Below are 27,791 nucleotides of genomic sequence, written 5' to 3'. Positions count from 1 at the left end.
GATTGGACCAAGGGTCCGGGTGGTTGTTCTGTTGATGGCGGGGATGAGTCTACGGATAGTGAGGGTGACGTGCAGGTGGACGGGGCCACCGTGTACAAGCATGGTAGTACACGTCTCCCGATCGTGCCGGCTACCTACAAGCAGAGGCCGGTGATTAAGCCTCAATGGGATAGGTAAGTACATTTACTCTTTTTTAGCTTCTGCCTTCAAGTTTCTTCAAATATCTAATGCATTGATCTTATCATACTGCAGGGGATGGACACACCCTCGTGGACTCCGCAAGCCGAACAGCGTCCTTGGTGTGCTTTGCCGGACAAATTTCTCGGGGTTTGTCATGTTGCCTGGTGAGGGTTAGGTTCCTACACTAGGATTTACCTGGGAGCACTACTAGGCTGCACAGGCCCCACCGGAGGAGATTATAGATGGTGTCTTGTGCCACACGAGGGCCGAGATGGTGATCAACAGCTTTTGGGTAAATTATCCTTTTACACAATCTAAAATTAACAATATAGCTAATTATTGTACTAATTTGTGTTGTCTCGTTTGATTGCAGACCTTTTATAGGTGTGAGGAGGGATATGAGGAGGAGGCGGCCAAGGTTATCGAGGCCGAGTGTAGGCGGTTATTACATAACTTGCGCCACGAGGCTCGACTGCACGCTATTCGAGACTACGACGCCATGTGTGGTCTTAAGAAGCAGAAGGAGTGCCACGGAAAGTATCTGAAGAAGGAGCAGTACATGAAGGTAATTACCTATTCTTAAGGCCTTGTACGTAGTTTTCTTGATTTGATTCATAGGCGTAGCACTCAAAATTCTTTTTAATAACTTATAGGTGCTCCCGAAATGGTGTGCGGATAAGATGGATTGTTGGGAGGCGTTGGTGGATGAGTGGTGCACATGCAACTAGCGAGCCGTCGACAACAATGCGAAGGATCGGCGTAGCCAAATGGTTGGTGTGCCACATCATCAAGGCAACGCCAACTTACTTCAGTTCGGACGAAACTGGGTATGTGGTTTGGTTCATGATTCATGCAATTCATTCTTCATGCTAGCTTGAGCCCCTTACTAATACTTTGTTCATCTCTTTTAGGCGCATCACAATAAGACGGAGATGCCAGAGTTGTACGACCTTTATGGCATGGCCCATACCTCCTCCTACAAGAAGGCGAAGGCATTCTCTGAGTCTGACCTGGATGATCTAAATAACTTCACCAACATCTCATCCCACCACAAGCTCGTGAAATACAGGGACACGGGGAAGGCTTGCAAAGGGGAGGACTTTAACCCGAGCCAGGTGTTGGAATTATGCCCTAGAGGCAATGATGAATAAGTTATTATTATGATTCCTCTATCAAGATAATCGTTTATTATCCATGCTATAATTGTATTGAATGAAGACTTAGATACATGTGTGGATACATAGACAAAACACTGTCCCTAGCAAGCCTCTAGTTGGCTGGCCAGTTGATCAAGGATAGTCAGGGTCTTCTGACTATGTACAAGGTGTTGTTGCTTGATAACTGGATCACATCATTGGGAAAATCATGTGATGGACTAGACCCAAACTAATAGACGTAGCATGTTGATCGTGTCATTTTGTTGCTACTGTTTTCTGCGTGTCAAGTATTTATTCCTATGACCATGAGATCATATAACTCACTGACACTGGAGGAATACTTTGTGTGTATCAAACGTCACAACGTAACTGGGTGGCTATAAATATGCTCTACAGGTATCTCCGAAGGTGTCCGTTGAGTTAGTATGGATCAAGACTCGGATTTGTCACTCCGTATGACGGAGAGGTATCTCGGGGCCCACTCGGTAATACAACATCACACACAAGCCTTGCAAGCAATGTGACTTAGTGTAAGTTGCGGGATCTTGTATTACGGAACGAGTAAAGAGACTTGCCGGTAAACGAGATTGAAATAGGTATGCGGATACTCACGATCGAATCTCGGGCAAGTAACATACCGAAGGACAAAGGGAATGACATACGGGATTATATGAATCCTTGGCACTGAGGTTCAAACGATGAGATCTTCGTAGAATATGTAGGATCCGATATGGGCATCTAGGTCCCGCTATTGGATATTGCCTGAGGAGTCCCTCGGGTCATGTCTACATAGTTCTCCAACCCGCAGGGTCTGCACACTTAAGGTTCGACGTTGTTTTATGCGTATTTGAGTTATATGGTTGGTTACCGAATGTTGTTCGGAGTCCCGGATGAGATCACGGACGTCACGAGGGTTTCTGGAATGGTCCGGAGACGAAGATTGATATATAGGATGACCTCATTTGATTACCAGAAGGTTTTCGGAATTACCAGGAATGTACCGGGAATGACGAATGGGTTCCGGATGTTCACCGGGGGGGGGGGGCAGCCCACCCCGAGGAAGCCCATAGGCCTTAGGGGTGCCGCACCAGCCCTTAGTGGGCTGGTGGGCAAGCCCAGAGAGACCCCTGCGCAGGGAGATAAGAAAATCAAAGAGAAAAAAGGGGAAGTGGGAAGGAAGGGAAGGACTCCACCTTCCAATCCTAGTTGGACTAGGATTGGAGGAGGACTCCTCCTCCCCCCCTTCGGCCGAACCCCTTGGGGCTCCTTGAGCCCCAAGGCAAGGCCCCTCCCCTCCCACCTATATATATGGAGGTTTTAGGGCTGATTTGAGACAACTTTTCCACGGCAGCCCGACCACATACCTTCACGGTTTTTCCTCTAGATCGCGTTTCTACGGAGCTTGGGCGGAGCCCTGCTGAGATTAGATCACCACCAACCTCCGGAGCACCGTCACGCTGCCGGAGAACTCATCTACCTCTCCGTCTCTCTTGCTAGATCAAGAAGGCCGAGATCACCGTCGAGCTGTACGTGTGCTGAACGCGGAGGTGCCGTCCGTTCGGCACTAGATCGGAGCGGATCATGGGACGGAACACGGGACGGTTCATGGGGCGGTTCGCGGGGCGTATCGAGGGACGTGAGGACGTTCCACTACATCAACCGCGTTTGTTAACGCTTCTGTTGTGCGATCTACAAGGGTACGTAGATCTGAAATCCCCCTCGTAGATGGACATCACCATGATAGGTCTTCGTGCGCGTAGGAAATTTTTTGTTTCCCATGCGACTTTCTCCAACACCAAGAACCTTTGGATCCAGAGCTGGTGATGATATCTGGTGGCAGGAGGCCCCATGGCTCGATAGCCATTGGAGATGGGATAATACGTTGTCCACTCACTCTCCCAGAGATCAAGGCGCGCCAGTCCAGCTCATGTCCTGAGATAACACCTCGTCCACGTCCAATCGATCTTGCCGTCGAGGTTAGTTGTACGGACTCAGAAAACTTTCATCCATTTCATTGTGTGTGTGGCCATCGATCATTACTGTGGTAACGAGGAATGGTGTTGCAGGTTGCTCTTAAGAAAGAGAGAGCGGCAAATCAGGCTGCTCTTGAGAAAGAGAGATTGGCAAGCCAGGCTACTCTTTAGGATGCTCTTGAGGAGAGGGACCGGACCACGACTCGGTTGATTGAGGAGGAGAGGGCCCGCAATGAGGTGGCTCACCTGTCCATGTACGAGCTTATTGTGGTAAGTTTCTTTTTTACATTAGCCAAATCATGTGTGTAATGTCTGTTTCATTACTAACTAATACGACCGACTCTTCAAAACCGAATGTGCAGCTTATGTGCGAGAAGACCGGTCAAGCCCCTCCGCCAATGCCCGTCTTCTCTGTGATTGGCACGGTGAGTTTCATTTCAATGGTCATTATAAACTAGTATTAACAATTGAGTGTCATCATGCTAACTGAGACATTGCAAAATATCTTTTGTGGAGAATAACTCCCAAGCGGCATCGCACAACCCTTCTCCATGGCAACCGTCTCCAAACGAAGCCACTGTGAGCAACCCTGGCATTTCTCCTCCTTGATGACCATTATGGTAAGTTTTCTCCAAAATGACATAATAAGCTCCTACTTGATTTCTACTAGGAAAAATGGTTAGTGAAACCACTAGTTTCATAACTTAGCTAATTTAGCTCCAAAATGGTTAGTGAAACCACTAGTTTCGTAATTTAGCTAATTTAGCTCCAAAATGACATAATAATCTCAATTGAAATAGGAAAAATGAAAAGAATGCAGAAGAAGAAGAGAAGAAGAAGAGAATAAGAAGGAGAAGAAGAAGGAGAGAAGAAGAAGAGAATAAGAAGGAGAAGAAGAAGGAGAAGGAGGAGAAGAAGGAGAAGGAGCCCTCCTTCTCCTTCTTCTTCTCCTTCTTCTTCTCCTCTCCTCCTTCTTCTCCTCCGTCTTCTCTTCTTCTTTTTCTTCTTCTCTCCTTCTTCTTCTTTTTCTTCTCCTTATTCTTCTCTTCTTGCTTCTTCTCTTTCTTCTTCTACGTAGCTTATTTTCCCCAATAAAGACATACTTAGCTAATTATCCTCCAAAATGATATAATTAGCTTAGTTAGGTAAAAACATCATAAGAACCTTGGTTACATCATTAAAATGACTAATTAAGCTCCAAAAAGACGTGATAAGCTCAAAATGGCATAAGAACCTTGGTTAGCTCATTAATATTATATATTTATCTTGTTTTCCTCTAAAATGACATAATTAGCCCATTTAGCTCAAAAAATACATACTTAGCTAATTTAGCTCCAAGAAGAGGAGAAGAGGAGAAATGAAAAGAAGGAAGAAGAAGAAGAGAAGAAGAAGAAGAGAAGGAGATGGAGAAGAAGAAGAAAAAGGAGGAGAAGAAGAAAAGAAGAAGAAGAGAATAAGGAGGAGGAGGAGAAGAAGGAGAAGGAGCCCTCCTTCTTCTTCTCCTTCTTCTTCTCTCCTCCTTCTTCTCCTTCTTCTTCTCTTATTCTTTTATTCTTCTTCTCCACCTCCCTCTCCTTCTCCTCCTCCTCCTCCTTCTTTTTCTTCTCCTTCTTCTCTTCTTGCTTCTTCTCTTTCTTCTTCAATTTAGCTTATTTTCCCCCAATAAAGACATACGTAGCTAATTATCCTCCAAAATGACATAATTAGCTTAGTTAGGTAAAAACATCATAAGAACCTTGGTTAGCTCATTAAAATGACCAATTAAGCTCCAAAAATACGTAATAAGCTCAAAATGGCATAAGAACCTTGGTTAGCTCATTCATATTATATACTTAGCTTGTTTTCCTCTAAAATGACATAATTAGCCCATTTAGCTCCAAAAAGACATACTTAGCTAATTTAGCACCAAGAAGAGGAGAAATGAAAAGAAGGAAGAAGAAGAAGAAGAGAAGAAGAAGAGAAGGAGAAGGAGAAGGAGAAGAATAAGAAGAAGGAGGAGGAGGAGATAATAAGAAGAAGAGAAGAAGGAGAAGGAGGAGAAGAAGGAGAAGGAACCCTCCTTCTTCTCCTTCTTCTTCTCCTTCTTATTATCTCCTCCTTCTTCTCCTTCTTATTTTCTTCTTCTTTTCTTCTTCTTCTCCACCTCCTTCTCCTCCTCCTCCTCCTCATTCTTATTTTTCTTCTCCTTCTTCTCTTCTTGCTTCTTCTCTTTCTTCTTCAGTTCACTTATTTTCCCTAACAAAGACATACTTATCTAATTATCCTCCAAAATGACATAATTAGCTTAGTTAGGTAAAACATCATAAGAATCTTGGTTAACTCATTAAAATGACTAATTAAGCTCCAAAAAGACGTAATAAGCTCAAAATGGCATAAGAACCTTGGTTAGCTTATTAGTATTATATACTTAGCTTGTTTTCCTCTAAAATGACATAATTAGCCCATTTAGCTTCAAGAAGACATACTTAGCTAATTTAGCTCCAAGAAGAGGAGAAGAGGAGAAATGGAAAGAAGGAAGAAGAAGAGAAGAAGAAGAGAAGGAGAAGGAGGAGGAGGAGAAGAAGAGAAGAAGAAGAGAAGAAGGAGAAGGAGAAGAAGAAGGAGAAGGAGCCGTCCTTCTTCTTCTCTCCTCCTTCTCCTCCTTCTTCTTCTCCTTCTTTTTTCTTCTCCTCCTCCTCCTCCTTCTCCTTCTCCTCCTCCTCCTCCTTCTTCTTATTTTTTCTTCTCCTCTTCTTGTCTTCTTGCTTCTTCTCCTTCTTCAATTTAGCTTATTTTCCCAAACAAAGACATACTTAGCTAATTATCCTCCAAAAAGACAAAATTAGATTAGTTAGGTAAAAACATCATAAGAACCTTGGTTAGCTCATTAAAATGACCTATTAAGCTCCAAAAAGATGTAATAAGCTCAAAAGGGCATAAGAACCTTGGTTAGCTCATTCATATTATATAATTAGCTTGTTTTCCTCTAAAATGACATAATTAGCCCATTTATCTCCAAAAAGACATATTTAGCTAATTTAGCTCCAAGAAGAGGAGAAGAGGATAAATGAAAAGAAGAAGAATAAGAAGAGAAGGAGAAGAAGAAGGAGGAGGACGAGGAGAAGAAGAAGAGAAGAAGGAGAAGGAGGAGAAGAAGGACTTCTCCTTCTTCTTCTCTCCTCCTTCTTCTCCTTCTTCTTTTCTTTCTTCTTCTCTTCTTCTTTTCTTCTTCTTCTCCACCTCCTTCTCCTTCTCCTCGTCCTCCTCCTTCTTCTTATTCTTCTCCTTCTTCTCTTCTCGCTTCTTCTCTTTCTTCTTCAATTTAGCTTATTTTACCCAACAAAGACACTTAGCTAATTATCCTCCAAAATGACATAATCATCTTAGTTAGGTAAAAACATCATAAGAGCCTTGGTTATCTCATTAAAATGACTAATTAAGCTCCAAAAAGACACAATAAGCTCAAAATGGCATAAGAACCTTGGTTAGCTCATTAATATTATATACTTATCTTGTTTTCCTCTAAGATGACATAATTAGACCATTTAGCTCAAAAAGACATACTTGGCTAATTTAGCTCCAAGAAGAGGAGAAGAGGAGAAATGAAAATAAGGAAGAAGAAGAAGAAGAGAAGAAGAAGAGAAGGAGAAGGAGAAGAAAAAAAAGGAGGAGAAGAAGAAGGAGAAGAAGGAGGATAGAAGAAGAAGAAGGAGAGCTCCTTCTTCTCCTTCTTCTTCTTCTATCCTCCTTCTTCTCCTTCTTCTTCTCCTCCTTTTTTTCTTCTCCTTCCTCTCCTTCTTCTTCTTCTATCCTCCTTCTTCTCCTTCTTCTTCTCCTCCTTTTCTCTTCTTCTTTTCTTCTTCTTCTCCCCCTCCTTCTCCTCCTCCTTCTTCTTCTTCTTCTTCTTCTTCTTCTTCTTGTTTTTCTTCTCCTTCTTCTTCTCTTCTTGATTCTTCTCTTTCTTCTTCAATTTAGCTTATTTGTCATATATATGTTGTTGTTGTTGTTCTTCTTCTGACTTTCTTATTCCCATTTTGCAGATTGGATGTACTACATGCATGGAAGCTGACATTGATGGAGTGCTTTAGTTCTAGTTTTCATTTGAGTTGATGAACAATGTGGAATTATATGTATATGCATATATGGATGAACAATATATGTGGAACTATATGTATATGTATATATATGGATGAAACTTTGTGCTATGAATATGTGTTGTGACCTATATATATGTGCTATGAATTATATGTGCTATGTATATGTATATGTGTTGTGACCTATATATGTGCTATGAATTATATGTGCTATGTATATGTGGAGTGAAATAAACAAAAAAAAAACTGTGACAATATGGGCTCTTTGCCGTCTGCTAGCTGATGGCAAAGGCCTTTGCCATCAGGCAGCAGACGGCAAAGGTGCCACGTGGCACCAAATTGTGCAACCTGGGGCAACAGCAGCTGGCCCATATAGTCTTTTTGTCGTCCGCTGCCTTGGGAGGCTGACGACACAGCGGGAGGGAGGCTGACGGCAAAGGGATGATTCCTGTGCTGTCCCAACTATGTGTTGGCCCATAGAAGCAGACGACAAAGAAAGGGAGGGGGGGCAGACGACACAGAGAGGGAGGGAGGCAGACGACAAAGCCTCCGTTAGCCCTAACGAAGGCGTTGCCTGTCGGCTGTCGTCTAAGCATGTGTGCCGTCTGCTCGGAGCTAGAGACTGTCGGCAAAGGTCTTTGCCATCCGCCTCAGGAAGACTGACGACAAAGAAGATGATATGCCGTCGAAAGTAGTCGTAGGAACATTACCGACAGGAGGCTGACGGTAAAGACCTTTGCCGTTGGTGGATCACCTCTTTGTCGTCCTTTATGGCAGACGACAAAGAGTTTGATTCATGTAGTGCTTGCAACAACCATCCACCTTGTTGCATCCTGTGGAGCCTCTTTATCAAAGACGACATCATCGAGGTCCTCTTTCCGGAGCCCCAATTCAGCCATCATCTTTTCCACTTCCGACGCGAAGCTGGAGCCAGACGCCTCTGTGGTCTTAGATCCTATTGTCGCCAAAATTGATACCTAACCCGAGAACAAGGAATCGGGCTATTGAGGATGGACCCTACCTCTCCAACCAACTCGAGGGATCAAAACAAGACCCCAGGAGGGATCCGAGGAGGGAAGGTGAGGGCACTCGACGCCGGCGATTGATCGCCATCGGGAGAAAGACAAAACCCTAACTAGAGGAAAAAAGACCGGTTTTACCCCATGGTACATGAGGTTAGCAAAATCAAAAATTCATAAAGTAGTAGATATACTAAATGGGCTACTCCGGCCCACACAATCCCTGCGTGCGGCGCCTGGAGAGTGTACATTTTACAGCCCAAATTGCTCCTCTCGAGAAAAAAAAAAAGCTGCTTCTTTTCAACGGCAGGATCTCCAGTTCTCCAAGGGAGACGCAGACGGTGCCGTGGCCTCCGGCTCTCCGCCGTCCTCTCCCGTCGCGCCTCCGGCGCTACCCTGCCAATTTGTTTACCGACATCAGATGATCGGATTCAGCGGGGTGTTGGCATTCGCGCCGCGCAGGGTGGCATTAGCGCACCTTGGCTTGGGGCGTTTGCCAGTTCGTCGTCTCCTCCGCCGTCTTCCTCTCGAGGCTCCAACCTCAGGTTAGCCATCCTTCTTCAGTCCCATACGCACGTTTTATGTTGCTTAGATGTTGCCTTTGCCCATCCTGTATTGACCAGTGACCTCCTCGTGTTCGATTCGGTGTGGGGCAATGGGATTGGGGACGTGCCGGATATGGGCAAATCCATCCCAAATTGTAGTGCGATCTGCTTGCATCAGTGGAATTCCAAGTGCCAAGTTGAGTTGGTCTAGCGGATCTAGGAACTGAATGAGGGGTCGCAAATTGGCTATCTTCTTTACCATATGAATTAGGGGTAGCTGCACTGAGACAAAATAAAATTGACGCGTCACAAAATCATTAACTGTACATTGCAGTTTAGTGATTTTATTTTAGTTTTTAGGTGGTCGTTAGTGCACAGAGTACATTGCTTTTTTGACGTTTGAGGCTTGAGTGCGACCCTAATTCTACTTGTCCAGTTGACTCTACATCAATTGCAGTTATGTCACTGTTTCTAGAAATATAACTGCAGCGCTGGAATTCCGATTAGGGCATCTACATAAGAGCGCCTCAACCCCCCAAAAACGTCCGGCTAGAAATATAACTACAGCCCTGGAATTCCGTTTAGGGCATCTACATAAGAGCGCCTCAACCCCCCTAAAACGTCCGGGCAGACGGCCCGGTTACTGACCGATCAAAAATAGCCGACCTAGACGGGCACCTTAAACCGGCGTCAGACGCCCGGGCTAACCAGTACCCTTCATCCAACCCAAACCTGGGGCGGATATGGGGAGGCCCGAGCGCGACCGGGCATGTCCGCAATGTCGGATCCGACCCACATTGGCCCATCCCTTGCTGAACCAAACTTAGTCACTCCACTTCACTCCGCTCCGCCCCCAAACTCACTTCTGGCGATCTCCGAACTTGTACGACATGGCCCACAACGGTTGACTCCGATCGCTCTGGAACCGTCGACTGAGGTGTCATACCATGCGGGATGGAGGAGGCTATGGCCGTCCGCATTGCCCTCCTCCGCTCCCGGGAGGACTGCGTCCGATCGAGGACTAATCAGTCTGGCGCGAATCCATTGCATCGGTGCAACAGGCGCTTGGACACGCCGGGGGCTGGAGCACCCCGGTCCGTTAGCCTCCCCATCTTTGTTCCATCAGAGTATGAATGCTACATGGACCGGTGTGTCCGTTGTGGGAAGGAGAGGATGAGGGTGCCTGAGGCCCGCCTCATCGCCGACATGGCGGAGGTGGAAGCGGCGGCATGTGCTTCCACAAGGGAAGAAGCCATCTGTGCCTGCATCCTAAAGAAGCGACAAAGAAGGAAGAGGCGTGCCCTCGCCCGAGAGCAGAATCGGGTGGTCGATGGCATGGTCAAACTGCCCCCCATAAGGAGAAGGACAGAGGCGAGTTGGACAACTCCGTCAAAGAGCAGATCCGTCTTGATCCATTTTGTGTTTTCGAGCACTACTAGCTGGCATGTGCTCCTATCATTTGATTGAAGGTACATTTCTTACTATCGTGTATGATCCTACTCACTGCTAACAAATGCACACTATATGCAAATGAAACAAGATAATTAATCAAAACTATCCTAGTTACAGTTTATGTGATCATAAGAAAAATAAAACCTCCCTTTTTGGAAAACATTTTTTTTACTCACTAGTGCTAGAATACTAAATCATGGTCTTTTGACTTGACAATACATACTATTCCACTAGGGATACTTTCGTACAAACATCCACAAGTTAAGAAATTTAAATGATAGATTCATTTCTAACATATACATTTGAAGAGATTTGGAAATCAATTCCTGGTTAGATTGTCCAATACCTGTGAATGCATCGTTGACCCTGCACTACATGCCATAAAATAGCACAATTTCAGAGTTCAACTTACGCTAACGACGTTTGATTTGGACAGGTTGTCTTCTTTGATATCGACACTATTTGCGTTAAATTCTTCAGCGACTTTATTCCAATACTAATTCCGGGCACCGTTTACATTGTCAACAACAAAATTAGTGCAAACATTTAATAAATAATAACCTGCTCAATTTATAAAATGTTTTTAGGCCAACCTTTTCATGATAAAGCACTAATGATAATTAAACAAATGACACACGGGGCAAAGATTATCCTCTTTGCTCCATTGTAAGCGCATGCTTCCGACGTAGTCATTGTCGATATCCATTTGCTATAACTAAATTGGGCTACTACGTGTGGAATGAAGTATATGCAATGAGTAGAGTATTTACAAGTTCAAGTAAATATTGAATTATTAATTATTACTAATGCATGAATAATTGAGTGGTCATTGTTGCTTTAACTAGTCGGGTATTTGAGGTGCATGCCTTGATTTAGGAGGCCGTTGTATCTAGCTTTGACTGAAATCCACGTTACTAATTATTATAAATGCATGCATCAACTATACCATGGGTTCTTTAACTAATTATTATATATGGTGTCAATTTGGAGATGATCAAGGGAACAATTAGATGTACCATTTAGAGCTATTTTAGTCTCCATGTTATTTAATTTTCTCCGGTTTTTAATTTCTAATTTCTTCATAATGCAATCTCAGCACATTCAACTATGGTTTATTTGAACTGACTTATTTGTTCATCATTGATTCCAAATGATGTCCAAAGTTCTCTCAAAGCTATGTATAAGGTTTTCTATGTTTGCAGTATATAATTAGTAGTCATGCACTAGAAGCTATATACAAAGGTGTTCTATTTTTAGTCTTGCTCCTTAACTACTCAAATAAACCATGTCCATTGGTTCATGCTTGCATTTGCAATAATTAATAACCCATAGATCACTTGAAGCTAGATACATGATTTTTGTTTATAGAGGTGCCCCAAAAGTGCCCACAAGTCAAAGGACCCATGGGCATAGTTGGCATGCATTTATAATAACTAGGAAAGAGCCTGTGCGTTGCAACTGGAGAAAAAATACCACTCCCCGAACACAATAGCCATGACTTAAGACCCCAATACGTCCAAGTCCTCTATTTCAACACATGTCATCCCAGCCGTGTTCGCACTTATCCTCCTTCCCACCCTCGCCGACGGTGACCTTAGTGCCCACCCAATCACAACGCATTTGGATGTGGTCGACCCTAAGGCGTCTTTCTTCCGGCATAAGATGAGAAATCTGATTTTTTCTGTGAGGTTTTGACGTCGCATGCATGTGTGGTTACAGATGTTTTCTGTCCTCTCCGATCTGGTTTTGTTGAGGTGCTCATTTCCAATCCGGATCGGCACCAGTATGAAAAAAAGACGGATCATGAGCTATTGATTAAGGTTGCACCTTAAATAGCATTTTTAAAATGGTTAACATGTAAAATAACATCATATTTAAATTACACACATTTTGCTAATCAAATTCCATATCTAACATGTTAAATTTGGAGTTAGGGTTTAAAAGATGTGAATAGTTTTGAAAAGCATTTGATATGGTCTGCGGGTTGATTAACTCAAATATCACTTTTTTTTTTGCAAAATCAAAAATCTGACTTAAAACTGATTTGCTCGTTGATTACCAGAAACATCAGGGGGTTTGATTTGATTAACGCAAATATCAGGGGGTTTATTGCAAAAGAAAAAATCTGACTTAAAACTGGTTTGGTGGTTGTTTAACAGAAACATCAGGGTTTTCTACAAAATTAAAAATCTAACTTAAAACTGGACTCTTAGGTTGATTACGGGAAACATCGGAGGGTTTCCTGTAAAATAGCATGACAGACCAAGAATACCACCCTTATTTATTAGTAGTATTACAATAATTAGAACTTAGATTTCAGTCAAAGCTACATACATGGCCTCCTAAATCAAGGCATGCACCTCAACTACCCGTTTAGTCAAAGAAACTATGACCATTGAGTTATTCATGTATTAGTAATGATTAACAATTCAACATTTATACTTGAACCTATAAATACTTCACCCCACACGCTAGTAGCACAATTTAGTTCCAGCAAATGGGTATCGACAATGCCTACATCGGAGACATGCACTTATAATGGAGCAAAGAGGATAATCTTCGCCCGTTGCGTCATTTGTTTAATTATCAATTGTTTCTCTATCATGAAAAGATTGACCTAAAAACATTGTATGAACTGAGTAGGTTATTGTTTGGTTAAATGTTTGCACTAATTTTGTTGTTGGCAATGTAAACAGTGTCCGAAATTATTGGAATAAAGTCGCTGAAGAATTTTACGCAAATAGTGCCGATAATTGAAGAAGACAATCTATCAAAATCAAATGTTCGTTGGGTTAAGATAAACTCTGAAATTATGCTATTTGAGGGCATGTGGTGCAAGGTCAATGATGCATTCACAGTTACTGGACAATCGAACCAGGAATTGATTTCCAAATCTCTTAACTAGTGGATGTATATGTTAGAAATGAATCGACCATTTAAATTTCTTAACTTGTGGATGTATGTACGAAAGTATCCCAGTGAAGTAGTATGTATCATCGAGCCAAAAGGTCATGATTTAGTACTGAAAGTTTGCTCCAAAAAGGGAGGTTTTGTTTTTCTTATGACCCGTAAACTGTAACTGGATAGTTTTGATTAATTATCTTGTTTATGTACATTTGAATCTAGTGCGCATTTGTCAGCAATGAGTAGGATCATACACGATGGTAAGAAATGTACCTTCAATCCGATGATAAGGTTGCAGCTAGGAGCACATAGCAGCAAAACCAGCAATGCGAGAAAAGGGCACGTGGTGAAAGCAATACAACGATAGATAATATATCCTGGAGAGTATGTCGAGATACACTACTAGTGCATGCGCAGGTACAATTTGTAGCAGCAGAGCACATTTGTGTACCCGATAAAGAAGGGGATGATAGATAGATGAGAAGACTACTTGCGAAGATGAGAAATAAATCAGAACTTAGCCTCACTAATTCCAGTATATACGAACGCAGAAACTATACCATACTAGCCTATGAGTGTTCTCCATGTAATTCAAATTCTGACAATTCAGCAAAAATTGCAGTAACAATCTAGATCACCGAGAAAAGACTCCTCCCAAGACTGTAAATCAAACTTTAAATAAAGCAATATATAAATTAAATAAAGCAAACTAGCATGAACACAACTCTGATTCAACATAAACAACAAAGGTGAAATTATCACTGCAATACTAGATAAGAAATTGCTATTTTAATTCCAAGCTGTGCTCCCCAAATTTCTTTTTAATACTATCTAAACTAAAGGTCAGACATTTTGGAACATGTCAAAACTTTAGATCACCATGTCTTGTTTTGCTATGAGATCATAAATTTCCTTCGTAGAAGTATTGTCCTACCAATTCAACAAGAACAAAACGGACAGGAATGGAACCCTGGCGCCCGTTGTAAGCGCCCACGTCGTAAGTGCCCTTAGTGAATTACATTGCTGTAGATGAACAAAATATTTGCGGAGCATTACTCTGGTATACGTACATCCAACTTAAAGTAACGACACATATAATGTGATATGCTATGCATGCTATTATTTTTGGGAGTACATATGCATACCCCTCCCCCCCCCCCTTCCCCGCACTACACACACACATGCTAGCACACCTGCAAGGAGGAGAAGATTCCCATCCTAAAATATTTGTGTTAGCATGATTTCATTAGGAATAACATAACATGATCTTGATCTCATGTTTAGAACACCAAATATATATGCGGAAGATTAGGTACTAAGTGTAACCGGCTGAGACCATTAGACGGTTGACCAGCACTACCTGGGGGTGGCCAGCGGTGGTAGTCAGTCTTCCAACCTTCAGCACCCTTTTTTGTTGATAGGTTTATGTGCATCCATAGATACACGCCCCCCTCTTCAGATCAAAGTTTTAAACGTGTGTTATCTCAGCGCTATAGAGTTTGGAGGGGCATCACGCTAAATGGCATTGTGTGCCATTTAGCGGCTTTGCGTGATATTGAGTCTGCCTCTAATTGCTAAAGTCTGCTATTTAAAACTTTGCTTTATATATGAGATGTTGATGGGCCAGGGACCGAAACCAGTCGCACTACCCCTTTTCTCTCGGTCTGTTTTGACCTGAGAGACCAAATCCAGCAATTTGAGCTCTGGAGATAAGGCACTTAATACAAGATTGTCTCAAATGGCCACCCAAACCAATAGATTTTTTGATACACACCAAAGCATTCTTTTAAGTGGTTCTGAACCGAATACCAGGATAACTTACCTGGATAGAAGAAATCCTGATCGAATTCTACCATTTGATGTAACAGTTGTATGATTAGAAAGTGTTTGGGGTCCAGATATTGTATTAGTCACAGCAGATCTAATTGTGGAAGTGGAAATAAGTAATATATGAGCAGAAACGGATGAACGTATGTTGCGAAAAGGCCATCTTTTGGTACAGAACTGTTATGGAATATCCTTCACTATCTGTACCTGGCTCAATGGAAGCTCTATAAAAGTACTCTCTTGTTCTTTATTAATTGAAAGCAATAGAGGGGTTCCAGTTTACTTTCTTGGGCGCCAAACGAGCCAGTTGCTGCCCTAATAGAGGTTCATGTCAATCCAGCCAAGCCAGTGCCATGTGGTACTCTGCAAGTTTATACTCAAGGGCGTTACCTCCTGGAGAGGGTTAGTGCAAAGAATATCCCCTGGAGGGACAACATGTCCATTGATTTCTTTCGTCCATATTGCCAGTTTTATCATTTGAATTGACTTGTTTTCCCAGACAATGGTTCTATCTGTTGCTAACTTCCTCAGTTGACTGGAGACAACATGCTATCTAGAGGGATGTGCTTCTGCCAAATTACACAGGTAAAATTATGCCATGACCGCCTTTCTCCAAGACATGCGTTTGTGAAAAGGCAGACACTCGCCATGAAAAAAATATTATTTGTTTTTGTCTAAATAGTAAAGTAGTTTCCATTCCACAAGATAGCATGCAACAGAAATTCTGCTGTGAGCCTACAGTGTTTAAATTGATACAAAGGACGGCATAAAAAGCTGAGTGTACTAGTTTCTACATATATACAACTTCAGTTATTCATAGCACTTTTCAAACATATATATAAAAGCCTTGCCCTCATAAATTGCAGGGTTTCCTGATTAAGAACTATGGAAATGTGAACTGCCTGAAGTAGCACTGTGTGTCTGAGAAGTTGTTGTGCTGTTTTGTGTCTGGGAAGTCTGGCTTGAAGACAGATCTGAGAAGAAGTTTATGACATCAGGGCTTTCACCAAGAGCTCTCAGTGACCTGGGAATGGGAGGCATATTCACATCCAGAAACCCCTCTAGGATTTGGATGATCTGACCCGTCGTGGGTCTAGTGCTTTCATCATCTTGGATGCACCAACAAGCAACCTTACAAGCTCTTGTGAGCTCCTCAGGATTTGCATCCCCTTTCAGCCTAGGGTCCAACAAGGTCTGCACATCCCCTTCATGGAGCTTGCTTGCAGCCAAGGTTGGGAAGAAAGTGGACCTGCCCTCCTCTCCATGATCAGCATTCCTCCTGCCTGATATGATTTCAAGGAGCATCATGCCATAGCTGAATACATCTGCCTTCGCCGTTATGGGCACGCCACTGATCCATTCAGGTGCAAGGTAACCCCTTGTTCCTCTCATTGTCGTTAAAACACGGCTGAAGTCCCGGCCTAAGAGCTTTGCTAGACCAAAGTCGGATACTTTGGGTACAAAGGAATCATCCAAGAGAATGTTATCTGGCTTGACATCACAGTGTATGATGCAATCCCTACATTTTTCATGCAGATAGTTTAGGCCTCTTGCTGTTCCAAGTGCAATTTGGTACCTTACGGCCCAGCTCAAAGCAGTTGTCTCACCAGGGAAGAGTTGCACTTCCAAGGAGCCTTTTTGCATGTACTCGTACACAAGCAGCCTCCTTGATCCTTCAGAACAGAACCCAAGAAGGCGGACCAAATTAACATGCTGGGTTGTCCCAATCGTGCTCACCTCAGCACGGAATTGCTTCTCCCCTTGATGAAACCCATCGAGCCTCTTCACAGCAATGGCAGTTGAATCTGGGAGCTTCCCTTTGAACACCGAGCCGAAGGCACCTCCCCCCAGCTTCTCTGAGAAGTTTTTGGTGACATGCTGCAGATCACTGTACCTGAAAGCAATCAATGTGCCGCCAGCAGTCTTTGATATTCGAAGAGTCCTTTCTCGGCGGAACTTCTGATATACGAAGAAAAACACAATTGCAAGGATTATCAGAATTGCAGCAACTCCACCAACAACTCCACCAACGATTGTTGCCTTCTTCCTTTTTGGGTCTTGCAGCTCGGACGCTGCAAGCCTGAGGAAGAGTTTGCCAACTCCATTTCCACTGTACTGTTCTTGGAGGTTCACCAGGTCCCCAGACCAAATAAAACAGCCACTGGTATTGTAAGTGTAAGCATCGCATGAACAGCTTTTCAGACAAGCCTGCTCACATTCTTTCGAGCTGGCGCCCACTGCCCTCTGAGCATTGTCAGGTAGCCTCACGCCTGCCATGGTATAGAACTTATCAGGCTTGGTCTGCCCGGAGGTCGAGTTGGTCTGGCACTGCAATGGTACGTTCCTCTTGCACCCACCCCTGTAATCCTCGAGATCCCAATCACTCTGGACCTTCTGGCTGAACCCCTTGATGCAGTTGCAGTACGGCAGCGCAGCCTCACTGCAGCTGCCGTATGCCCCACAGAGTGCATACACCTCACACTGCGTCCGTGGCTGTGACCAGAACAAGATCCACTGCTGTGAGTATTCCACCCATGTCAGCTGCTTGATCTGTCCGGTCACGTCCATGATGAACCGCGAGATGACTGTATCATCCTTCATTGAGTAGTAGAAATAGCTTTCTGTGGCATTGTCGACGAATTGGAAGTCGTATCTGAAATTGGCCGTCATCTCTGGCACGAGGCTGAAGATATTGCCGTTCCAGGGGCCACTGGTCCAGTAGTTTATGGATTCATTCCACTGGATGAAGTACTGTTTTGTGCCATTGGGGTCTAGCTCCAGAGAGAACAACCCAGGAGATGGGTTTTCTTTGTTCTTCCAAGGAAGAAGTCTCTGGCTCAGACCCGTGGTCTTGTTCAGCCCGAGCTTGCCCCCCGGAAGCCAGGTGTTTGTGGGATGGTCTATGCTTCGCCAATAAACTATCGATGAATTGGAGGCATCGGTGAGCTCGAGGCTACCGCTGTCCCTGATGGTGGCCATGGTGGAGTTGGAGGCTATACTTACATTGGTCGACCATAGCAGCTGGTTCTTGGCTTGATCAAGGAGGACAAGGTTGCCGTCGCGGGCGATTTCCAAGGAGGCGGTGGCCGGGTCGGACACCGGCTTGTCGGTGTTCCACACGGTGGTTACCTGTGGTATGTTGCTGTACCATATGGCTATGTAGTAACTGCTGGAGGTGGAAGAGGCGGTGTTACTCTGCGATGGGGAGTGGAAGCCCACGGTGAACTTGTTGCCCTGGGACAAGATCTTCTGTGACCCGGACAAGGGTGTGGTGGAGTTGATGGTGTCGCCGGCCTTGCAGAGTAGGATTTGGACGAAAAGGAGGAGGAGGAAGAAGGGAGCCATGGATCATGGATGGGAGCTTGGAAGAATAGTCAGGGCTTGACCGAGGATGGGAGCCTGAACTCTGGAGACAGGACTAATTAAATAAGCAGCCTTCTTTGACCTGGTAAACGCCCAACGCCCTGCTGCTGCTGAATAGTACTGCTCCTATAGATGAATTACTCACAAAATAGTAAAATCTCGTGTTGAAATTTATGACCACATGGCTAATGGTGTTTTGTTTTTCTTGCTTGATTTATGTTTTATTTTTCTTGCAAATATCTGGCTCCTGCCATGATGCTGACTGTTGCTGATTAAGAAAGGGAGAAAAATGGTGTGAAGCCAGAAAAGTGGTTTTCCGGCGGCAGAGGCACCAAGGGGAGCGTTGACTTGGAATGTTTAAACGAAGGCAGATCTTTGGCCGCAACTTTTACAAGACTGATGACTTGTCATCTTGTGAATCTACTACTCAAGTTACAGAACTTCTTTTGTTTAGGCTATTACTTCCAGAATTCAACCTCCAACCTTGACCAGATGGCGTCTCCTCTGGAAGATAGGATCTACAACGGGTACTTACCTGGTCACGGTGAATTACCGGAATTTTGAAATGTCTCCTGGTCTGTTTGATTTACAGTGCGTCAGTTCACGGTTGCGATTATCAAAGTCATGTTAATCATCATCGTGATTGCGGTCTCCACTGGAGGCGTGAATGGTGTCCATTGATACGTCTCTGGTCACCTTTTCCTTCTTTTTTCCAGCTGTAGCACCTCAGTAACTCGAGCGCGGAGACGAATAAGCTCTGACCCAGTCCTCATACTATGGTGCCCAAACTCGGGCAAAATGACCTGTCGGAAAAAGGAACGTGATGGCCGTGTTTGACCGGTAACAATGCTAGATGCAGTCACCCCTTTTCCCGATTCCTCGGCTAAATCATGGTTCAGGCAGCGCCCTGTCCTGCTCGGCCATTCAAGAGCTTTTATGATACGGTCCCAGCACCAGGTGGCGTTAAAGGTAGCGTACGGATAGAAACGAAATAGAGGAGACATCAGCACGCGAGGCTACATCCGTATATAGTGGTGATAGGAGGAATATACGAGTATTGATGGAGCACACTGACGACATCTCCAATGGCTGTAAAATAGTTGTTGGTAAAGTTTACCATCTAAGATATATAATGATATGACAATAAATAAATAAGGAGAGAGAAAAGTTGCATGTAGATTAATCAATAACTCTTGCACAAGCTTCAAGGTTACATAGAGAGCAATTGCATTTATTCCAACTTCTCCTAAGAGCAATTGCATTTATTCCAACTTCTCCTATTGAATAATTTAGATGCAATCATTGGAGTAGTTGTATGATCCCTTGTTGGTTGATGACATGGATAATTTTACCAACAAGACTACATACAAACTATTGAAGATGCCTTGAACATGTGATGTACGAACCTCGGAAGGCATATAATGTGGGGTTTGTATATATTACCCCGGAACGCATCTAGGATATATGATGATGTTGCAATAAATAAATAAGAAGAGAGAGGAAAGTTGTATGTAGATTAACCAACATCTCTTGCATAAGCTCCAAGGTTACATAAAGAGTAATTGCATTTATTCCATCTTCTCCTAATGAATAATTTACATGCAATCATTGGAGTAGTTGTATGATCCCTTGTTGGTTGATAACATGGATAATTTTACCAACAAGACTGCATACAAACTATTGAAGATGCCGTGAGCATGTGATGTACGGACACCGGAGTGCATTTAATGTGGGGTTTGTATATATCACCCCGGAACGCGTCTAAGAGCATCTCTAGTAGACCCCGTATGTCGTCGACCCGTAAAACTCGTTTATAGTTCGCGGGAAAACGGTTTTGCGGGCCATCAGGGGCGCCGGCCGAACAGATCCCGCAAAATGGAACTGTAAAACGGAATATTCGTGGATATTCCGTTTTACAATTCCACCATGCACTGCCGACGCTTGTGCCGGCCCGCATATCAGATGCGGTTTTATCTAAATTTTACACATATGCACATATTCAGAATTAGTCTTGCATCAACATGTGTGTTCCCGAGATGGCAATTTCGAGGAATGCAAAGACGGCCAACGATCGATCCTTGCTGCCTCTTTCGGTTCTCATCTTCGTGCTCCTTCATGGCAAAGGTCATCGCCAATGTTTGTTGGTGATAGTTGACAAGCAGTGTCTCAACATCCGAATCGGACGAATCGTCGAGCAAAAACTTCTCACACGGGCTCAATTTCATCTAAGTTCACAAATATGCGCGCCGCGTTAACCAACTATGCATGCCGCTTGACACAAGCACAAGTACAAACTCACCGGCTGCTTCGGGGCGGTGGCTCTCCAACGGTGGACTGGTGGGTCCGGGGAGCCGGTGCAGCAGCTCGGTGGAAGAGGCTAGGGCGCGTTTGGGGGGTCTGGTCAGGCAGCATTTTCCGCGCCGACCCATATTTTGACGGTTATTTTGCGGGACGCGGCTTTATACGGGGTCTGCTAGAGATGCTCTAATGTGGGGTTGTATATATCTGAACGACGGTTCAGACGTACTTTCTTTCGAGGAGCTTTGCGGGTGTTCGGACAACACTTAAGCCCGATTCTGATCATCCTGGCCCATCCCAACACCTCCTTCCTGGTCCGTGCGTTCCCGCACGACGCCGCTTGTTCGCATTCATGTCGTTGTAGAGCGCATCACTACACATTGAAGATGGCTCAGGACGGGTGTGACCTCTCGTTACCTTACCTTCGCTATTGAAGCGACGCGCCGGCCAAGGGCGTCGCTCTCGACACGTGCCCTCGACGTGCCAGGTTGAACACGCCTCCTCGTCATAGTCAAACACCTAGACCCGCGTGGAAGCCAAAAATCCTACTTCGGCTACACGTTTGTTTACGAACGAACAACATTAAACACAATGCAGGACAATCTCCTCTTGTCAGCACGCTATTTAAAGGAAACCATATGTTGGGCAAGAGTCGCACCACTTTGTCGGTCCCTATCTCTTCCTTCCATCATTATCTCCACCTTTTCGATGGCATCCGAGAAGTAGGAAGAGCAATTCTTCGGCATAAAAGCCAGCTAGGTGGCCCGACGGATACGAGCAAGGGAGACGGTTGCTCCACCTCCCCCTAGCCTAATGGAGCAAGTCACCGCTCCAAGCCAACGCGTGGTTCACCAACTCGCCGCTCGAAAACCGATGAGGCACACATGGGATGTAACGTCCCCATTTTGATTGAACGCTAATCATACACGCAAATGCGTATGATCAAGATTAGAAACTCACGAAAAGATATCAAAACACAGCTCTAGACACAAATTAAAGTCATACAAGCATTATATTACAAGCCAGGGGCCTCAAGGGCTCGAATACATAAGCTCGAATACAAATGAGTCAGCGGAAGCAAATAATATATGAGTACAGACGTAAGTCAAAAAGTTTTGCCTTAAGAAGGCTAGCATAAACATAAATCGGATCGAAAAGGCAAGGCCTCCTGCCTGGGAGCCTCCTAACTACTCCTGGTCGTTAGTGGCCTGCACGTAGTAGTAGGCTCCGTCGGGGTAGTAGTAGTCGTCGGTGGGATTAGCCATCTTCTAGGCTTCGTCATCTGGTCGCGACAAGACGTATCAAGAGGAAAAGGGAAGCAAAGCAACGATGAGTACTCATCCAAAGTACTCACAAGACTGACATCAAAACTATGCTAAGTATGCATCAGTATCAAAGGAATGAGGCTATATCTTTGGACTGAGTGCAAAAATGCGAGAATGGAGAGAAAGGTCTAGTCCTATCAAAGACTAGCATCTTCAGTGTCTTGTGACGGGTCATGTCTTGTCGATCAGACGATCGAGTCTCTGATTCTTTAAGTTGTCGAGTCTTTGATGATGAAGCGGGGGCAATTGAGACTAAGTGGGGTCACTGTGGATCACTAATCAACCTATACTAAGCATTTAATATGCAGTAGGGTACAAAAGCAGTTTAACAAAAACAGACTATGCATTAGAATAGGAACTATGTACAACATTAGAATAGGAACTATGTACAACAGTAGCAAAATCTAATGCAAGCAGGAGGGAGAAAGAATGGGTGATATCGGAATGATGAAGGGGGGGGGGGTTGCTTGCCTTGTTGCTCTGCTGCAAAAGGATGATCGTCACGGGCGTAGTCGTACACGGCAGCAGGGTCAGCCTCGGTGTCTATAGGAGAGAAGAGGGGGAAGAAACAATAAATATCAAGCAAGCAGATGCAACGTGATGCATGACATGGCAAAATGCAGTGCTAGGGATGAGCTAATGCAATACTACACGTTACTGACGGAGCGGAAAAATACCTCACAATATTTCCCGTCTCTGGCTTCTACAGTCAGATGATCCTAACACCAAATGTCCATGTTCATCATGCTAGGAGCAAGTGACACATGAACGGACAAAGTATTCGGATTCGTGAGATTTTTCTGAGCAACTTTCATGTATAAAATACTTCCAGCCGAGTTATAAATTATTTTATATGATTTTCAAAGTTTTAGACATATTATGCAATTTCTGGATTTATTAATTTCGAAATTAAAAGCTAAAAATGTTGGGTGCACCCAGAGGTCCATGTGTGGTTGATAGGGGTGGCTAGCTGACTCGGTCAACTGGCCAGTCAGCACAGGGTGACTCGTGGGGCCTGTGTTGAGTCAGTGGGATGACTGCGGTGACTCTATCCATGGGAACGGTGGTAGGGCCCCACCTATCAGTGTGAGTGGAGTAATTAGGGGTTAGTTTTAGTTAACAAAGTTAATTAGAAGGTGGGGCTCCCTTGTGAGTGGCACAGAGACTAATTAGTGATTAAACTAACTTAATCCAAAATGTAACAAGGTTGCCCCCACCTGTCAATGACACTAGGGTGTCATTAGCGCGGGTTTGGACCCGGATTTTTACCGACGACTCGTCGCCGGCAAGGTCAGACGCGACAGAGGGTGTCAGGATTCACCCTCCAGCGACCAAACAAGCGACGAGGGGCTCTACGTGTAGGTGGCGATGCGGTGCGTCCGATGGGGGCAGTAGCAGGTTGCGGGGGTACCGGAGCTCGACGGAATAGAGCCTATGTCAGCGGTCGGAGCTCAGGCTCGAAGGGATCGAGCACAAGGGCTCGAATTCGATGCTCCAACGAGCCAGGCAGCACCTAAGCATGACTACGAGCACGCTGGTGTGCTCAGCAGCGGCGACAGAGCTCTGGCAATGGCGTAGAGCAGCTAAGGGCGAAGCAGCTAGGGGAAAAGATAGGGGTTGCAATGAGGAGCTCACGTGGGTCCTTTAGGCCTCGTTTGGTTAAGGGTGATTGGGGAGGTTTTGAGAGGAAAATCCCGGGAGGGCCCAGAAACCCCACAGATCCTCGGGCGTCCATTTGATAGGAGGGGTTTGCTTAGCCCAATCCCCTCCGTTCCCCTTCAATCCCTTCCTATCCATGTGTTTCAAAACCCTCCTCGGGGGACTAGTGGAAGCAAAACCCCGAGGATTTGAGAGGATTGGGTGAAACAAAGACATTCACCCAATCCCCTGAAATCCCTCCCTCTCAAAACCTCCCCAACCCCCCTTAACCAAACGAGGCCTTAGGGGGAGGCAGCAGGCTCGGGAGGCACTGGTCAAAACGAATCAACGACGAGAAGCTTCGGCGACTGGCGGTGCTAGCGAGGTCGATTTTTGTGTTGTGGTGATCTCCAGCTTGAGCGGCTCCTCGGGATCAACAAAGATGACCACCCCGGACCACCTAGGCAAGCTTGCGGGGCGTGGAGACGACGGCGGCCGCGCGTTTCAGCGGATACTGGCCATGGCAGCGCTCGGTTGAGGTGGGAGAGAGTGAGCGGAGTGGGCGAGGGAGAAACTGGGGGCGACTAAGGTTAGGGTTGGGACAGGGACGTTGCCGGCGTCTTGAGGTCATCGGGGAGTTGCCGCATGGCCGCCGCGTGGCCATCAACGCCATGGACGTGCGCCCTCTATCCACGGAGGCCCCCGTGAACACAGGTTGAAGGAGGGAGTGGAGGTGGGTCAGGCCGGTCCCTATAGCAGTAGGCCACAAGTGGCTAGAGGAGGGGGTTCTTTCTAGTCCAAAACCTTTTGTGATTTCTTTTTTTAAAGAAGTTTGTGTTTTTATTTAATCCAACACTATGTGACCTGGCTCATAAATCATATTACAATATTAGAGAGAGCCACAAAATGTTTGAGGCCCATTTGAAAATGTGTGGAAAATTTACATAATTCAAAAGGCAATTAAATAACATTTTGGCCTCCGTTTTGTTAGTTTTAGAGGTAGTAAAATACCTTATAAAAGGTTGGTTTAAATTTTAAAAATACGAGGGGATTATTTGCAACCCAAACATGATTTTTGTTTTCTGGTTTGTAAAAATATTTAATCGACTTCTTAATTGAATTTGAAAATCAAAAGGGAAAATGAAAAGATATATGATTTCAAAATGATCAAACATTGTTTAGAAAAAATGGATTAGCTTAATATTGTGGTCACTATAGCTTGATTACTTAGACTACTGTAGCAGAAAACCAGGGGTGTTACAACTCTCCTTTAAAAGAAATTATCGTCCCAAGAATTAAGAGGTATAAGTAAGGGGGAAAAGTTTGGTTACAAAATTATAACGAATATTGTCGGTCTTGTTTGCTCTTCGTGAAGAATTGACCCCTTGCGTTGATGTCTTCAATTCTCTGTCTGAGGGCATCCTAATGACGTCGTCATCCTTCCTTCGGGATGTTCATCATCCTACGAATGCGACAAGAGGGAAAAGCTCTAGAAGAACGCTTCCCCACAAAGTTGGGCACCTGACGGTGAACTCGAGGAAGAAGACATGCATCAGTCCTCGAGTTGTAACTCATGGAATTCATCGAGAGCAATATGCGATGGTACAAAAGTTTCAAATGTGTAGGGAATCATTTGATGCCTGATTATAAGGGGAAGGGGTTTAGAGCAACGAGAATAAGTATAGCGTCTGATACCATAATAGATCATCCCTTGGACGGCGGGTTGGGAATATCAAAAGATACTTTGGAATCAAAGATGTACATGAGAGTCAGGTTTTGATCCTATGGAACTATGGGTTATGGGCCCACCATGTGGGTTAAGAATAGGCAGAGCGATGATATCTTTTACGGTCTTGGTAGCAAGACATGTTAGAGGATAGCCTGTCACTTATGTTGGCCACAACATCGGTGCCAAGAGCGGGGGACGAATAGAACCATTTTCCTGCTCGTTGAAACAAGGCGGACCAATAGGCAAAATTCTCGTCCACCGGCGGCTACCGGAATGGTATCCACAATAGTAACAGGGTCTTACTGACAGAGTTGTACACTGAGGTTTTTACCTAAGCAGGGAATTAGCACTACTGAGATAATTTAGATTACAAGAAAGGTTAAACAGACCAATGGGAAGGAAAAAGTGACTATCATATCAAACAGACCAATGGAAAGGGAAATATGTTCACACACAAGTATTAGAATATACCTTTCCGAAGGAAAACAAAGCATGGTATACATGATTGGTCACCAAGTACATAACCATTTAGATAAAGGGGCAAGGAGAATCATGATGTTTACCCATACAATATTGATTGGATAATTGATCAAGAACATTTCAGCATTACGCTTCCAATGTCCCTCTTGACATTTGAAGTACCACATTCGTGCGTCGGGGTAGCATCGACATGGTCATCAGGTAAAGGTCGGACTTTGGGTACACAAAGGATCCATGAGGAACGACTTATAAAATAAGTCATACCATTTCCTTACGGGAGAATGGATAACCTTACCGAGTGAAAGGATCGATATGGTTGATTAGAGGGGGGGGGGTGAATAGGCAACTACCAATTTTTAGCTTTTCTTAACAAGTTAGGGTTAGCAACATAAAGGTTCTCTAAAATAATAACTAGGTGAGAAACCTATATGATGCTACCTACTATGACCGCAAAGGAAAGTACGAAATACTCTTCAACAATAACATACACAATGTAAAGGTAAGAGATAACCACAAGTGGAACCGATGAAGACGAGGATGTGTTACTGAAGTTCCTTCCCTTTGACAGGAAGTACGTTTCCTTTGGAGCGGTGTGGAGGCACAATGCTCCCCAATAAGCCACTAGGGCCACCGTATTCTCCTCACGCCCTCACACAATGCAAGGTGCCGTGATTCCACTATAGGTGCCCTTGAAGGCGGTGACCGAACCTTTACAAACAAGGTTGGGGCTATCTCCACACAAAGCTTGGAGGCTCCCAACAAGACTACGGAGCTTCACCACAATGGAATGTGGCTCTGAGGTTACCTCAACCGTCTAGGGTGCTCAAACACCCAAGAGTAACAAGATCCGCAAGGGATTAGTGGGGGAATCAATTTTCTCTTGGTGGAAGTGTAGATCTTGGCCTTCTCAACCAATCCCTAGGAAATCAACAAGTTTGATTGGCTAGGGAGAGAGAACGGGCACATATGAGCTTAGGGAGCAACAATGGAGTCTTGGAGGGTCAAAGGTAGGGTTTATGAGGTAGGTGAACCCGTTATATAGTGGGGGAACAAGTCCAACCGTTACCCCACTGTCAGCACGCCCCTGGCGGTACTACCGCTTGGGAGCAGCGGTATTACCGCTCTCCCTAGCGGTACTACCGCGTGGAGGAAGCGGTACTACCGCAAGCCCCAGCGGTACTACTGTCAGGACCGAGCGGTACTACCGCTAGGCTGACACAAAGCCACGGTAGTAGAAATACTACTACCAAGCCTACCACCGCTGGAAAAGTATTCACAAAAAGTCCAACGAAGTACAACCGCTGAGAGAGGGAGGTACTACTGTCCCCTAGCTGTACTATCGCTCGACTGTAACAGTACTACCCCTCAGCTAGCGGTACTACTGCTCATCTGGAGCGGTACTACCGCTAGCGAGCGGTACTGCCGCTCATCATGAGCGGTACTACCGCTGGACCCTTTGCAAATGCTACGAAAGACCGAGCATTTTCTCCATTGCCGCAAAGAGAAAGTGGTGGAAAGAAAATGTGCGCGTGTGAGAGTTGATTCCACCCAAACCTTTCCGATGCGGACCCCCTCTTAATAGTACGGCTTTCCTACTACTCAACACTACCAAAGAGAACCTTAGGAAACACCGTGCTCCAACAACACCAAGGGGTGACGAATCATCTTGTGCCCTATGATGTATTATCTGAAATGCTCAATGCACACTTAGTCCGTAGAGGTGCTGTAATCAATCACCAAAATTACTTAGAAAAAAATATGCCCTAACAATCTCCCCCTTTTTGGTGGATTGGTGACAACACCAGATTTGCACAAAAACATAATAATG

The 27,791-nt window shown here is 44.6% G+C and overlaps 2 protein-coding genes across 2 annotated transcripts; one reads left to right on the top strand and one right to left on the bottom strand.

The window, feature by feature from the left end:
• Nucleotides 1-3,542: 3,542 nt before the first annotated feature.
• LOC123426060 lies at nt 3,543-19,130 on the top strand. The gene is made up of 3 exons (XM_045109834.1): nt 3,543-3,580; nt 8,585-8,947; nt 18,775-19,130. Exons 1-3 carry the CDS (start codon nt 3,543-3,545, stop codon nt 19,055-19,057), a joined length of 684 nt encoding a protein of 227 aa, XP_044965769.1. The 3' UTR covers nt 19,058-19,130.
• Nucleotides 15,780-18,777, bottom strand: LOC123425742 (G-type lectin S-receptor-like serine/threonine-protein kinase At2g19130). Its single transcript, XM_045109456.1, has one exon. It carries the CDS (start codon nt 18,473-18,475, stop codon nt 16,007-16,009), a length of 2,469 nt encoding a protein of 822 aa, XP_044965391.1. The 5' UTR covers nt 18,476-18,777; the 3' UTR covers nt 15,780-16,006.
• Nucleotides 19,131-27,791: the final 8,661 nt, after the last annotated feature.

This window comes from Hordeum vulgare, chromosome 2H, assembly GCF_904849725.1.
Source record: "Hordeum vulgare subsp. vulgare chromosome 2H, MorexV3_pseudomolecules_assembly, whole genome shotgun sequence".
In the NCBI taxonomy this organism is placed as follows: Eukaryota; Viridiplantae; Streptophyta; class Magnoliopsida; order Poales; family Poaceae; genus Hordeum; species Hordeum vulgare.
This window is presented reverse-complemented; position numbering and strand designations above follow the sequence as displayed.

Coding starts and splice junctions, on each gene's coding strand:
- LOC123426060 (XM_045109834.1), top strand. CDS start 3,543: ATGAGGTGGCTCACCTGTCCATGTACGAGCTTATTGTG. Junction 3,581..8,584: donor CCATGTACGAGCTTATTGTG/GTAAGTTTCTTT, acceptor AAATTCATAAAG/TAGTAGATATACTAAATGGG. Junction 8,948..18,774: donor TCTCGAGGCTCCAACCTCAG/GTTAGCCATCCT, acceptor TGATTAAGAAAG/GGAGAAAAATGGTGTGAAGC.
- LOC123425742 (XM_045109456.1), bottom strand. CDS start 18,475: ATGGCTCCCTTCTTCCTCCTCCTCCTTTTCGTCCAAATCCTACTCTGC.